The sequence below is a fragment of the Semicossyphus pulcher genome, unplaced genomic scaffold (genome assembly GCF_022749685.1).
Source record: "Semicossyphus pulcher isolate SPU_LCO1_2020_fin unplaced genomic scaffold, fSemPul1.0.p SCAF_23, whole genome shotgun sequence".
NCBI lineage: Eukaryota > Metazoa > Chordata > Actinopteri > Labriformes > Labridae > Semicossyphus > Semicossyphus pulcher.
Window position 1 is genome coordinate 10,716,769 of NW_027211697.1, and position 14,433 is coordinate 10,731,201.

The following is a 14,433-nucleotide window of genomic DNA, read 5'->3' on the forward strand; positions in this document are numbered from 1 at the left end:
TGATAAAACGTCTGACCAACTATTCGTTAAATCTCCCCTTTATTGTCTCTCAAAGCTTTCTGCTAAAATAACTCGTGTTTACAACGGAAGTCAATCCAGTGACTACTTCCTTGGCAACCAGCGAGTCCCTGGCAACCACTAAAGCGAACAGGGAGAATAATGGCAAAGACAATCGGTGCGAAAAACTCACTTTGGCAACAAGTGTGTGACGGTAAGATGATAATGTATTTTCTGATAAAGCTTTTAATAACTATATATTATAACTATATAATGAAACCTGTTCTTTTTAATTGCCTTGTCTTGTTTTTTTGGAGAGTATGAAGCTGAGCAGCCCAGTGCTCCCGGTGTTGTGTGGACAGATAGCAGCTCAGTGACCACCCAGCTCTCCCAGTACAGCGCCAGTACACACTCCCCAGTCTTCTATGGACTCACAACAGCCAAGGTCAGCTCATCAGTCAGTGAATTCATCCCTGTGTCTGATTAGTGTGGATCCTGCTGATGATCAATGACTATAATCCTTGGTTTAATTAGGTTTCTGTGGATGATGATGCTCTCAGAGACTTTGACCCTCTTCTCAGCCACCCGGCCCTCGCTGGTTACGCTGTGTTAGAAAAACCTGATCCTACAAGTCAGAGGCACCTGTCTAAATCTACATCTCCTCCACAACTACATGAGTGTAAGATGAATGAGCTTTACTCTGCAGGGTGCCACTGTTTGCAAAAGTCCTTGCTGTTAAATACTGTATGAATGTATGTTTGTGTCAGATCCTGTGCAACGTTTTTTGGAGCAGAGAGTGTTTCCAGTGTTGTTGCCTGGACTCGAGGCTTTGCTGAAAGAACCTCAGAATCACGGATGTTTTGAGGTCTGAATTTCTTTTTATGAACAAAAAAATTGGTATTGTTTAAATCATCAAACAATTAAATGATATTAGGTTCTTAGAAATGACTTGAGTGTTTCTGCAACTTTAAACTATCCACTACGAATCAGATTTAACTGTTTTGTATAAGTTACTTTTCCTATTAAAGGGCCAATATGTAACATTGACAGCTAGCGTCTAAAAAGGGTACTGCAGTCCAAATTCAAAATATTGGAAAGCGATATTTCCCCGCCTCCTCCTCCTCCCCAGATTCGAATGTTAGCCTTTCCTGCTTCATTGTTCCGACCGTGGTCAGAAAGAACAGGGGAGACTTATCGGTCTGCCCCAGGACCGAAGCTGCCGCTAGCTTCGGGGCTAACTCCCGTCACTTTACACACACAGCAGCAAGCAGGAAGCAATACACTGTTATTTTCAGTTTCCGCTGATCCGCTCCGATCCCCGTTCACTCTCGTAACTCATGCGCACACACTTACTTCCTGTCTCTGTCACTCACTTGCTCCACCACCCACACTCACCCACGCAGCTATTCCCAAACAGGGCTACGCTTCTAGTACAACACAAAGCTCACGCGGGTTGCCAGGTTGAGGACACTGAACTTACTCGAGCGCAAGACGTGCACTTTGACAATGACAAGCAACGAGTCCTGTGCGCCAATTTGTTTCATATCTGGCAACCCGGAGTGACGAAATGGGCAGTGAGCGGGATCACGCAGGCCAAAACACACACAGACGTTCCACACTGGAATGGAAATTTCAAAGGAGAACATACTGGCTGCAGCGTTGTTGTCTGATAAGGCTTCAATTTAGCATGTTTCCTTAATCTCTGATGACATATCACGGCCATTTAATGATAAACCCAGTAAATATATTGCATATTGTTCCTTTAACTGTTAGTAACTGTTTTGTATAAGTTACTTTTCATATAAAGATTTCAGAAACAAAGCATATCTTATAAAATGCACAATATAGTTAAATATTATTCTTTCTTTTGTGTTGCAGAGGAAAATAACAGCATTTAATCCATGTGACTTCCTAACAGAGTATCTCTACAAGTAACAGACTCACACACAAACACACACTGTTCTCCTCATCTCATCATTTTTTTTAAAAACGTTATAGTTTGAGTGTCTCGTGAAAAGTTGTGCGTCATCTTTTTTCGTCCTCTTTCTCTCTTTTTCTGTAGCCACAACCCCCGCAGGCAACAACTGGTCCCAGTGAACTTCCATGACGTCCCCTTTGTCAAGGACTGGCTCAGCAGGCAGTGAGTGTCTTCTCAACTGTGACTCACACACACACTCAGACATGTTTAATTGGGTCACTTTTGGGGGCATTCCTTAGATTGACATTAAGTTCCTGGAGACTTACCCCAACCCTAACCCTTACCCTAACCTTCAATACTGACCCAAAAATCTGTTGTTACCCTAACTTTTCTCTCTCCCCCTGTCTTCAGCCCCAGACCTCCCATCCCTCTTTTTCTGCTGCTGAGTGAGGATCAGGCTGCTCTGCTCATCCAGGCCTTCTGGCGGGGATACAAGGTACGCTGGGCATAACAAGAGTCTAAACAACTTCTGTCAAAAGTATATTTTGAGACTAGTAGTAGGACGGCAGACAGCTAAATTAATATTGAGGGCCTTTTACAGCACTGGAAAATATGGAAATTATATTCTAATGTGTAAGAAAATTAAAAAAAATCAAATTAAATGTCTGGAAGAAAATGCATTGGAATATATACAAAGCTATCTCTTTGCATACTTAATCTGTGGCTATGCCTGGCTGTGCTAGGCTTGCCGACTCTTACCGACTTGGTAAAAAATGGGATTTTGCACTATGAAGGAACCCTGTGATCTTTGCTGCCTGCATGTGTGCGAGTGTATGTTTGTCTTTTAGGATACAATAGGTTCCCTGCTGCATGTGCACTGGCCCAAAGTGTGATCTTGTTGTATAATACCATCCAGCTGAAAAGCGCCTCTTCCACGAGGACAGCAATTTTATTCAGCAGCTTGATTATGTCATCAGTGATGTCGGGCCTTAATTCCTTCCTGTGTGGGCGTTGAAGTGCTCTGTGCAGTGATATAAATAGACAAAAACAGACACTACCAGAGGCAAACAGCAGTGATTTGACTTCACACGCAGATAAACCCAATCTGTTTTTTGCACAAGGATGAAAGCAGGGGTTATGCTTTTGTTTGTCCCAGCAGAAGCTCTTATTTTTTCAGCCTCAGTCTTGCTGCACAAGCTATTGAAAGCAAACCCTGCTAGCTGTGCTGTCATGTACAATTGCACCCTCTATGAAAGATATGTAATAATGTATCTGCATATGGTTGTATTTGTGGGTGTGTGCATGGAAAGATGCAGTGAACATGTGTGCTTGTGAGGCCACAACCAGGTATGGACTACTTGTACACCAGCAGGGGGCAACACTTCCCTTTTTTATCCTGTAACAACAACAAAAAATCCAATTTGCATCTGCTCACATGAGGTGGCAGCAGTGAGCCAGCTGACCTCTCTGTGTTTACCCTGAACTAAGAGAGGTTCAGCAGGGCCACTGAAAGCACTGCAGCCCGGCACCCCAAGGGCTTCACAGGAACAGAGGCCCAACCAGAAAGGGAGACGGTCGTGAGAGGATGGGATGATATGTCTGGAAGGATTAAGATATGTCTGGAAGGATTAAGCTCAGGCTATATTAGGAATATTTTCATATATGGATGGATGGCAAAAGGGATAAAAGAGGCAAAAGGATGTAGCCTCAGATTAGGAATGGGTTAAGATGGAGGGAAATGCAGCCCTGGTGACATCTGTAGCGTGTAAGAAAAGGGGAAGAGATGGAGGCTGGAGCGTCTGAGCAACACAGGAGGCAGTGAACGCAGCACAATCGGGGGACAAAGTTGAGGGACGGCCTCTTAGGATCATAACTTATTCAAAATACACAGGGTGGAGATATTTTGGGTAGCCGCAAAGTCCTCACACTGGCGGTGCTGTATGTCACTGCTGCTGTTACCTCGACTCGAGAGACAACAGCAGTTAACAGCTCGGTGAGCAGCAGAGACGAGGACGTTAAGACAAACAGTCAGCTGTGCAGCCCACATGCACTGTGAAACTTCATTTGCTTCTCTGTGTCTGCTTGTGTGACAACGATTATGCGCTTAAAGCCTGTTATAATCCCTTATTGTCTCACATTATAAATCTAATCTGACAAAACTCTCATATCGTATCTTAGCTCCCACATTTAGAATATCTGAGTAACCAATAACAAGCTATATTTCCCAGTAATCTGTTCTAGTGTAGGTCTTTTAAACACTTTAGAATATTTTTAGGGGTTTAAAAGCGCGTAATAGGATTATGGGATTTTGGGAAAACATTTGACTCAATGAAGAATATGAGTTTTTGGATACTTCACTAACTCTTTTGATATGTTAATATAGCGTTCATGCTAATTATCATGATATAAATCTGATCCAAACCTCTACCTTTATCAATGTACCCTGTTCTCTTCAACCACACCCCCTCTTTCCCCCGCACTCTTACACCCTCTGCTGTTATATAACCCGCCTGACGCAGCGCTGACTGCAGAGCGTGTGTGTACTTGTGAGTGTGTGTTGGTAAGAAAGACAGGCAGACTGAGGGCCGTGAAGCAGGGAAGGAGGGTATTTTTGTAGATTGGAGCTTTATCCCTCCATTATTAATGTGACTCATCCAAACATATTGAGGACGGAGAAAGAGCAGCGGTACAGCATGTACTCGCATAAAAACACACACACATTAACTCACATCTATGACCCAGACAATGCCACTGTCTGTTGTTTCACTCGCAACTATAAAGAGCTGACGGGTCTAAACATATTACATAATCTTCTTTAGACTGTGCGCCTCAGCCCAGCTCTAATCCATTCATCCATGCCTGCTACTGTAATGTACACATGTGTACATGCACACACACACTCTGCTGATCACTAAGACTTCTCAGGCTCTCTCAGGTCCAGTAAGCTGAGTTGGAGTAACGTGGCTGCTGTGTAATAAATAGGCAGCACAATTAGGCTGTCAATAGAGAGGATTTGTGTCCAAGTAGTGAAGCAGGATTTTATTATGATCTTTTCCACTGTCTCCGTTTAGAGATTTATGAAGCAGACACACAGCAGTTGGCCATTTCCTGTCTGTACCGCCGTGCTGTCCTGTGCAGTGTTTCCTTGTAGCTGTACTCGCTGTCTAGAAGAGGGTCAGATGAGAACATTAAGGCTGTATATGACTCAGATGTGTCGAATCAGATTCCAATCAGACGTTTGGACTATTCGGTCCCTTTTCTGAGTCTCATGTTTTACCTAAAGACGCACGTTTTTCAGAGTTTGGTGGTCATGGTAGTATCGACCAGTCAGGTATCGGCAGAGAGAGCAAAAGCAGGCGGAACGTAATCCGTCATAATGACGTCCCCGCTCCCATCGGCGGCCATCTGACAATGATTTATTTGTCTCTATAAGCAAACATCTGCATGTAAGAGCAGCTAACAATCCGTTCTATTTCAGCTTTAGCAACAAACCTGCTTGACGCTGGGTCGCTGAAAAGGAAAAGGAGGTCTTTATTGGAAGTTGTTTATCACTGGCTACACTGGAAATACAGAGAAGTTGGCCATCGTTCCCAGAGGCGTATATCGTTGTCAGACGATAGCTAATGGATTAAATTTGCAGGAACATGATGTAGATTTTTTTCACAAAAATAATAAGTCGTACGTTTTTATTTTTATCAGCGTTTAATAAACAATATTTAATACAAACGTTGATCCGGTCCCGACATGTCTCGAGGAAGTCTTCTTTGTCTAGCAGGCGCAGTTATTGTCTAAAAGTGGGACACTGTGAGGAGCCTACTGTGTGTACTCTTCTTGACATAAACTAATAGAGCAGTTTGAAAGAATCTCACACACTCTCTCCCGGAGAGCTCTCTAGCCCACTGCAGATCTAGGTCTGAGATTCCAGCTGAATGATCCGAGGGCAGCGGTAGATGAATGCTTTGAATTGAGGTCCAGAGTTGAGACAGTGTCGGGCCATGTGCAGTGACACTCATGCAGAAAATATGTCAAAGGCACTCAGGACACACAGTAGCCGATGGCTCTGTTTTGTCCTCACTTCCCCCTCCTGCAGAGGGGCTGTAGGGTCTCCAGATTGGATGGACGAAAGGTCAGGTTCTGATATCATCTGTAATAAAGGGAATTTTTTACATCTAATTATAGTACACTCATAGAGTCTACAAATGCGTAAATCAGATCACAGGTTGCTTAGCTGGTTAAGCCTCGATCGAAGCATCACTCAACAAAAAGATGATGGATGGAGTGTGAAGCTGGGTCTTTATGCAGCCTGTCAGTGTGCGGCTGCAGCCGGCTCCTCCAAACAGAAAGCATTGTGCTGCTGCAGAGTGTGAGACTGGGAGAGGAGCTCAGTCACACAGGCAGCTCTGCACAAAGAAAGAATGGCAGCTTGAAAGGCCATGCAGCGGGACTGAAGAGTGTGTGAGAAACCGTGTGCACATTTCTTGGGGTACGAGGTGAATGTGTGGGGTTCTGCCTGTGCTTTGACAGACGGAAGAGGATGGAGCCCCCATCTTTTTTGTGATTTGTGCTTTTGTCTGATTTTCATTTTATTTGAAACCTTTATTGAAGCCTTGAGGGGTTTTCCTCATTTGTGATTAAAGAAAAAGCAGAATGAAATCAAATAAAAAGGGCAGTGATCATAAAAACAAAACAATGTCCGATTAAAGATTCTAATCCCTACTTTAAGCGTACATACAGCATAAAGACTGTCTCACAAGCACACTGAAACAGGCTCAGTAACATGGACAATTATAGCAACCAAACACTTTATTGGCAAAGCTTCAGTTCTTTCCAAACTAGTAAGATTGTGTTTGTAAAAAAAATGAGGTTCTATAAATCTGATCCAAATGCGTAAACGCTCTCACACAGCACACACAGATGCACAAACACAGCATCCTCAATGCACACAGTCAAAGTAAAACCCCACCCCTGCTAATCAGCTGTGTTCATGCACACAGACAGCCTTCAAAACACTGCATAAACACTCAACACAGCTCTTTGTCTCCTGTTGTCAGCATCCTGCACAAAGCATGTATATTTCAAAAGGCAGCTTTCCAAGAACTGAACATCTTATTTTGTCGCTGTGTGTGTCACATCATAAAGCATTCCCTAAAAGGGGGGGGGGTCCAATGGCCGTCCTGCATTTCCATCATTTAGCAGAAGGTGAAAGCTACACAGGAAGAGCTAGAGGTATGCTGCAGGACTCCAAAATGCAAGTGACAGAGTAGAAATGGCCACATGCACAAAAGGGATGGTGAGCAAACACAACAGACTCCGACCCCCCCCCACCCCCCACCCCTCCTGACCCTCACCCCTCATTTCCATTTCTATGGTTTGCTCCCATCAGCAAAGGGGCTGTTGCAGCGCCGTGACACCCGCTAAATTAACTATTGAAGCCCGCTCGGCCAACCCGATCCTCAACCCATCGGGCAGGCTTATATAACGGCCCGCTGCTAATAGCAACACTATTGTCGGCATTCACGCAGGCACTTGGGAGAAGGTTTGGTTGGAATGGAGAGGGAGGAGTGAGAGGAAAACAAGAGCAGAGAGATAAATAGGAAGGATGAAACAGAAGGAGAAAATAAGGCGTAAGAGAGAAGACAAGGATGGAGGAAATGTGGAGGAGAAAGACGCAGAGTTGGCAGGGGAGTAGTAGTAGGAGGTGGAGATAAAGATGAAAAAGTCTGTTTAGTAATCTACACACAAACAACTACTTCAGGGGTTTCCTTTGAAAACAAAAGCATAACGCATGCTAGCTTCAGAATGTGCAGAGAGAAGAATCAAAGACAACTCGACATGAATCTGCGGCAGAATTTGACCCATTTACCCACCTCTGTGGACACACTGGGTTATGCATCTTAGCACGCTTCATTACCATCAACAGTGGTGGTTCTCTGCAGAAGGGACCTTTCAGAAATAGTTTCCACAATGCAGCTCTGTACAGCACAGCGCTATATCATTATACGCAGTTAGATTCTGTATGTTCCTAACTATGTTATGCAACGTGTAGCACCTTCATATAGCCATTATGTTCATCACAATTAAAACATTTCAACAGTGGAATTATAGAAAATAAGGGAAATAAAACTATTTAAAATAAAGACACCCTAATAAAATATGAGAAATAGAGTGAAATACACAAATAATTATACATTTAAAGACCCCCTCCAGCGAAGATCAAGCGTGTAACCTTGCCAGCATCTCCATGTGGTGTTTTTCATTTCAGGCACAACATCAGCAGTCATCTCCGTGGCTGGGCCTGTCTGCTTTTAAACTGCAGTGTGCCAAGGACAGGCTGAACAACACATTTACAGACACACCTAAGGAGCCAATCCTGTTAATGCACGGGGTGACGCTATGCATATTATTATGTGCAACCTATGGCAACCACTTGGGTGATGCGCGAGCCAGCTGTAACCATCATCGTAATTTCTGCAAACTCACTCCTGACTAACGTTAACGTTACTACTACTAATAACTACATTTCAAGCTAGCTAAGTTTCAACAAGTTGCCAGTAAACGATGGCAGACTTTTCACGACGAAGGGGGTGGTTGTACATTTACATAGTGGGTGGGGACTATGCAGAGTCAGGGAGAAGGAGGAGATGCCTTGGGAGGATTTTTACAAGGTAATTAAACATATTTTGAAAAAAAAGGTGCAAAAGCTGTATTCTTTTAGTTTTAACCCCCCTCATACTGACTTTGAGGAGGCCTAAGATATTGCCGCTTAACTGGAGTGGTGTCTCAAAGATGTTACTGAAGTCCAAAGCTGAGGGGCCCCGACAGAATAACTGAGAAGATGATGGAGCATGTTTGTGCAATAGTTTAACCCTGTTGCAAAGTCAAACAAACAGACGGATATTGTTACAGAAAACATTAGACAGCACTGGCAGCTGACTTGTAATGAATAGCTTACAACTTAATTAAGATATTGATGGTGTAAGCTTATGTGAAGCTATAAACTACCTTTGGACATTCGCTGTGTGTGTCTGTGTGTGCGTGTTGTAGATCAGGGCACGCCCAGATGTGCAGGAGCTGCGCCTGTGGCAGAAGGAACTGAGGGAGAATCGTGACATTGCTAAAACTGTTGAGCAGTTCTGGATCCAGCAAGAGAGCCGAGGTGAGAGCACACACACACAGACACACACACTTACACACAAATTCACATGGTTTCAGTGAATAGGAGACCTCGGGCTCGTCGGCAACACAATACCATAGATCTTGAGTTTTCTCCTGTGGCCCACAATAGCTTCTAAAAGGCAACACACAAACAAGCTACAAGGCACAGGTATCAATCTATACAGTATCATACACACATATATCAACTGCTGCACAGTACAGTCTCAGACACACAGTGACACACACTTAAACTGCCTCAGAGGTACAGTATTCATCTCAACAGAGCTTTGAAGTTAAAGCAGAGAGATGAGGATTTGAGAGCAGTGACACAGAGAAGGAATGAGGGCAGACACAGAGATGGAGAAAGAGAGAGACGGGGGGAGTGAGTAAGGAGAAAGAGAGAAGAGATTACAAGCGAGGGAGAGAAAGTAAATGTCTGCAGGGCTCCGGGTGTGTTTGTGTGACAGAGAGATAGAGCACAGCATGGGGATACATGTGAAGACAGAGAGGAGATGCAGAGCGAAGATGGAGGGGGGTGGAGACAGGGAGACGAATAAAATGATAAAGTGTGTCCAGGCCTTTGATTGGTGTGTGTGTGTGTGTGTGTGTGTGTGTGTGTGTAGTGTACTCCAGCATGATAGACAGAGCGAGCAGCTGGGAATGCAGGCCCATGTCCATCGTGATTTACAGGCTTTAGAGCTCAATGAGAGTGACTAAACTTTGTCCTTGAACAAACACATGCACACACACACACACACACACACACACACACACACACACACACACACACACACACACATGCAGAGTGGTAGTATTGTATATAAGGGACTCCTAAACCAGTATACTGGCTTTCTAGAGGCTACATGAGAAGAGTGGGGCAAAATGGTTCATGCTAATGTTAACATTTTAGCTCAAAGAATGGTCGGTCAGGAAAAAACTAAGATGACTGCAAACATGGAGGCCACTTAAAGGGCCAGTTCGCAGATTTTCCGCTTCTCCAATGGACACTGTAAAACCTCCGCCAGCATTAAACGCGTCATCTGGCGGAGGCCAGGGAGCTCGCTAAACTACACTTCCTCAATCTAGGACGCCCGCCTCCGATGTCATGTCTCGTTCAAAATCGTCAGGTTTGAAATGTAGACTGCAGACCTGAAGATTTTTTAGACAATCCACCGGTATATTCTCATCTTATTTCGGATTTGGTACCGCTCTGACCTTGCAGTGAAAATGTTGGTATTTCACTCCAGCGTCTCTCTTTCTTTTCAGAGGGAGGTGTGCAATGCATGCTGGGTGTTGTAGGAATGTAGAATTGGCGAAACCACAAGCTATTTGTACAACTTTCTCCACAGCTATGGCGCCAATTTCAAATATTACTGCTTCTATCGATTACAGAGAACACCAGCTTTGACTGACAGTGCCTTTTTCCAGGGGTGAACTGCTCCTTTAAGTCAGAGTTTATGGCTTAATCTGTATGAGTTGATACGTTCTGCGAACCTGCAAATTTGTGTGAAGAAGATAAAAAGGATGAAAAAAAAGAGAGCTAGATTTTTAATCACAGCTTTGTTTTGTAGCTATAGCTGCTGCTTGGTTGGTGTCACGGGGTATAGCCTTCACGGAAATAAATTGCACACAGAAATTTCAGGATGTAAAGGGCTACTAACAACATCTGTCAACTCCAGAGCAGAATTGTGATAAATGTCTATCTCAAGAAATGTAAAGACCACAGCTGTGTGGAAGGACACGGTCTACGTAGGATGAGCCTGTGTAGACGCTAAGGCCGTACTGAAATGAGACGGTCTGGTCTACGGAGGATTTCCTGTTTGCGTCACCCGCTGTTCCCGTCCGCACCCTTGCGTCACAAAGCGCTGCTCCTGTCGTCTAGCAACAGGTAGCTAGCTGGCTAACTATCTAACATAATTAACGTTGCGTAACGACCTATTATTTTAAAGATAATTTGAAGTTTCAAAGTGTTTTTTTTTAAACTTTTTTTTATCTTTAGCTATTGATACCAAAAACTTTTACATTTAAAAGTGTATTCCTCCCCGACTTGAGAGTCCGCCATCTTGTTTGACTTAGCGCGCAATGAATCTCAGGATACGCTGGGCCACAAAGGCTGCACTTGATGGATCCTTCGTGGCCCCGGGAAAAGGAGGACGCATTTGGCAGGCGCCTCTGAAGGAGCCCACTAAATGGAACACCGCTGCCGCTGTGACGCAATCCGCCTTCAAATACGTCCTTCGAAGGATGCAGCCCCTGATTTGGGACACAGCTCACATAAAGAAGTGTTTGAAATCACATCAGATCCTTTGTGATGTGTGATGTTCACACTGTTGTAACAATAAAAGATCATCGTTACACACGAGCGTAAAACGTGGCACACCTTTGCCTGTGAATGAGCGTATTAGGCAGTCGTGTCATCTCCGTGTTTGACGCTCACAAACAATGACACCAGCATAAACACAGGTTTCTTCCACACTGACACATTCCACACAACAAAGGCGCTCACTGCAGCAGCTAACGAACATTCTTCAACGGCCACACTGTGCTGCTGCTAACTGCTGCGGCTGCTGCTGCACCACTACTGCTGACCTGACATTATAGCAGGGGGGCCTGGGGATGTGTGTGAGTGTACAAGAGAGTCTGCCCAGACTGTTCTGACAGAAAGCCATTTTCTAACCTCTTCAACAGAATCTGAAATGGTTGAGGGACACAAGGGGAACAGCACTGTGTGAGCTAGCGCCAGGCAGGGACAGAGGGAGGGAGGGGAAGGGACTGATGCTGAAGTTGCAGTTTGTATGCTGGTTTAGCCTGTTGTTGTTGTGGATGTAATGAAGCAAGCACTGCCCTCCAGCACTGACAGATAAATGACCTATGTTTGGGGCGGTAGTAGAGAGAGGGTTAGTCAGAGAGAGAGAGAGAGAGTAATTATTTAGGGAAGCCGCCTCCCTACTGTAAACACGCTCCCTAAGTCGATCCGGCAACAGCTGCACTCGTCTCATCTGACCCGAGGAGACCAGCAAGCGATACCTCTTCTGCCATTTCCCATTTCACAGTCTGAAATCAGAATAAGTCAGAGACGGAGAGAAAAACAACAAAAGGGGAGAGAGCAAAGTAACCGAGGAAGCAGCCACACGATGATACCTCGGGGTCAAAGGGTCACGGCTTATTTGGCAGGTGCAGCTGTCAGCGGGCTCATGAATCACCACATGACTGTCCTTGACTGTAGCCAGACATGTTGGATGTTTACCTTCAGTCAAAGCGCTGCTGAAACAGAATCATTGGTTCTTTTGAGTCATTTATCAATTAATTATTTAAGATCCGCCACACCGTGTTTAGAAACGACACGTCCTGGCTCCTAAAACGGAGAAATGAACCATTAAATGTTAAAAAGGTACTAAGGAGCTGCATCAGTGCAGATGTTGATGCTACAGATGGTATTCAGGAATTAAACTGCAATTAGAACTTTTTAAAACCACACTTATAGTAAATAGAGCAGAACTCTCACTATTACAATCTATTGCAATCTGTCTGTGGCTCCTGTTGTGGCATAAATGTCCAAATATAGCAGTCTATTCATCATAGCTTCACTTCCATAATGTCAAAGCCATTGCTTTTAACTGGCAGGTAACAAAAGGCCACTACAAAAGCCCTGCAGCTGTCACAGTGAGAGAGGCTGAATCATGGTTTGTCAAACAAGTTCGCCGTTTTTTCAGCCCAGGCCTTAAAGTAATAATCTCACAGATTTTCATTTAATTAAATGTCTGTTAAGTCTCTATCTATCGCCGAATGAGGTAACACAATGGTGATTGAGCCTATGGCCCACTGCTGAAAGCCTTTAGCCATTAGCAACTTTCGCGAAAAAAAACGCAAGCGGCGCCCAGTTAGTGACACGGTCTGCCAGAGAGGGTAGACAGATACAACTTCAACAATAAGTGAAAATCCAAAGAAAAAGAAACAAACTCGACGCTCAGATGAAGCAAACAGTCTGAAAAGGAAAGCGACCGTCAGCCAGGAAAATCAAGAGTTACAACCGGAGCCAACCGTGGACGTCACACATGCAGCACTGTCTGGATATCTGGGAAGTGTGCTCCCGTTAATTGCCATAGGTGGCGCCAAAGAGAACGAATCTGAGATCTTCGAGATTATCACTTTCAATTTTTCCTTCTTATCACTTATTACGAGGATAAACAACTTGACAAATAACAATTTTTATTAAATATTGGGCAACCACTTTAGGCCTTTAAACACTATAGTATTAGACCTAACAAAACAGGACCCTCGCAGTAGAACCATATGTGTTCATGTTTTATAGATTAAAAGAGGCATTTATTGTTATTTTTATTTTCAACATTTGTGCTAGGGGTGGCGGTTTAGCTCAGCGGTTACATCTACATTCAACATTTCTTATGTAGAATCTGTAAATAGAGATTAAATGAAACCTGACAGAACACAGCTTTGAACGCATGATTTGATTAAACCTTTGGAGATGTGTCTGACATTTCTTTTTGCAGAATGGTTGGATAGACACTTCTAAATGATGAGCAGTCAGCTTTTAAACAACAAGAGCCTGCTCATATTAATGATGCTGTTTTTGGTCTTTCTCCAGTGGGCTCCTCCATGACTGATCTTCCAGAAAGCCCCCAGCCCGGTGACTCAGATGTGTCCATCCAGGTAATGTCCCCCACCCCTCAGAGCACTGTGGTCCACACGCCCACCACCCAGATGACCCCTGAGGCCGGTGAGTGGCTGGTGACCCCCAGCCTGCTCTGCATGGACAAAACGGCCTCCACGCCACCACTGACTGATTATCCCAGCCCAGTGACAAAGCCCTGACTCCGGTGTCTCCGTCTTTACTAGGAACTCAAAACCTCAGCTAGACAAGTGGTTCTATTAACTGAAATCATTGCTCAGTGTACAAGGTTTGTCTGATGTTTAAAGGCTATTAAACTGTGTTAGGTTGATGTCAAACTGACCAAAGTGATCTGTCAAACAAGCCATTAAACACGCCTGTAACCAATTGGATATGGCCAGGCGGGGATTTATGGTCCGAGGTCCGTGTCTAATTAGTTGATTGCTTTCATTGCCTTTTTGATGGATCACTTCCTTTTACGAGTCTCACACACCAAATGAACACAATATAGTGCGGTTCACATATTATACTGTTGGGAACGAAGCCTCTAATATTTCCTTTCAGCCCCTCCAGCTCACTGGATGTTGTTTTTCCTTGCCTTGTCATTTTCCTTAGCAATCATACACATCAAAGACTTGTAGCATTTCCATTCAAGCCAGGAACTGTTAGAGTGAAAGGTGACTCTGCATGCAGTGCAGCATTTTCTGTCCTGTTCATAAGAAAGGGAAGTTAC

The 14,433-nt window shown here is 44.2% G+C and overlaps 1 protein-coding gene across 1 annotated transcript; it reads left to right on the forward strand.

Moving 5' to 3' along the window:
• The first annotated feature begins 144 nt into the window (after positions 1-144).
• iqck (IQ motif containing K) lies at positions 145-13,903 on the forward strand. The gene is made up of 9 exons (XM_069674931.1): positions 145-211; positions 315-442; positions 532-676; positions 765-862; positions 1,876-1,928; positions 2,060-2,137; positions 2,327-2,411; positions 8,960-9,071; positions 13,677-13,903. Exons 1-9 carry the CDS (start codon positions 160-162, stop codon positions 13,901-13,903), a joined length of 978 nt encoding a protein of 325 aa, XP_069531032.1. The 5' UTR covers positions 145-159.
• The last annotated feature ends 530 nt before the right edge of the window (positions 13,904-14,433 follow it).

Coding starts and splice junctions, on each gene's coding strand:
- iqck (XM_069674931.1), top strand. CDS start 160: ATGGCAAAGACAATCGGTGCGAAAAACTCACTTTGGCAACAAGTGTGT. Junction 677..764: donor TCCTCCACAACTACATGAGT/GTAAGATGAATG, acceptor TGTTTGTGTCAG/ATCCTGTGCAACGTTTTTTG. Junction 2,412..8,959: donor CCTTCTGGCGGGGATACAAG/GTACGCTGGGCA, acceptor TGCGTGTTGTAG/ATCAGGGCACGCCCAGATGT.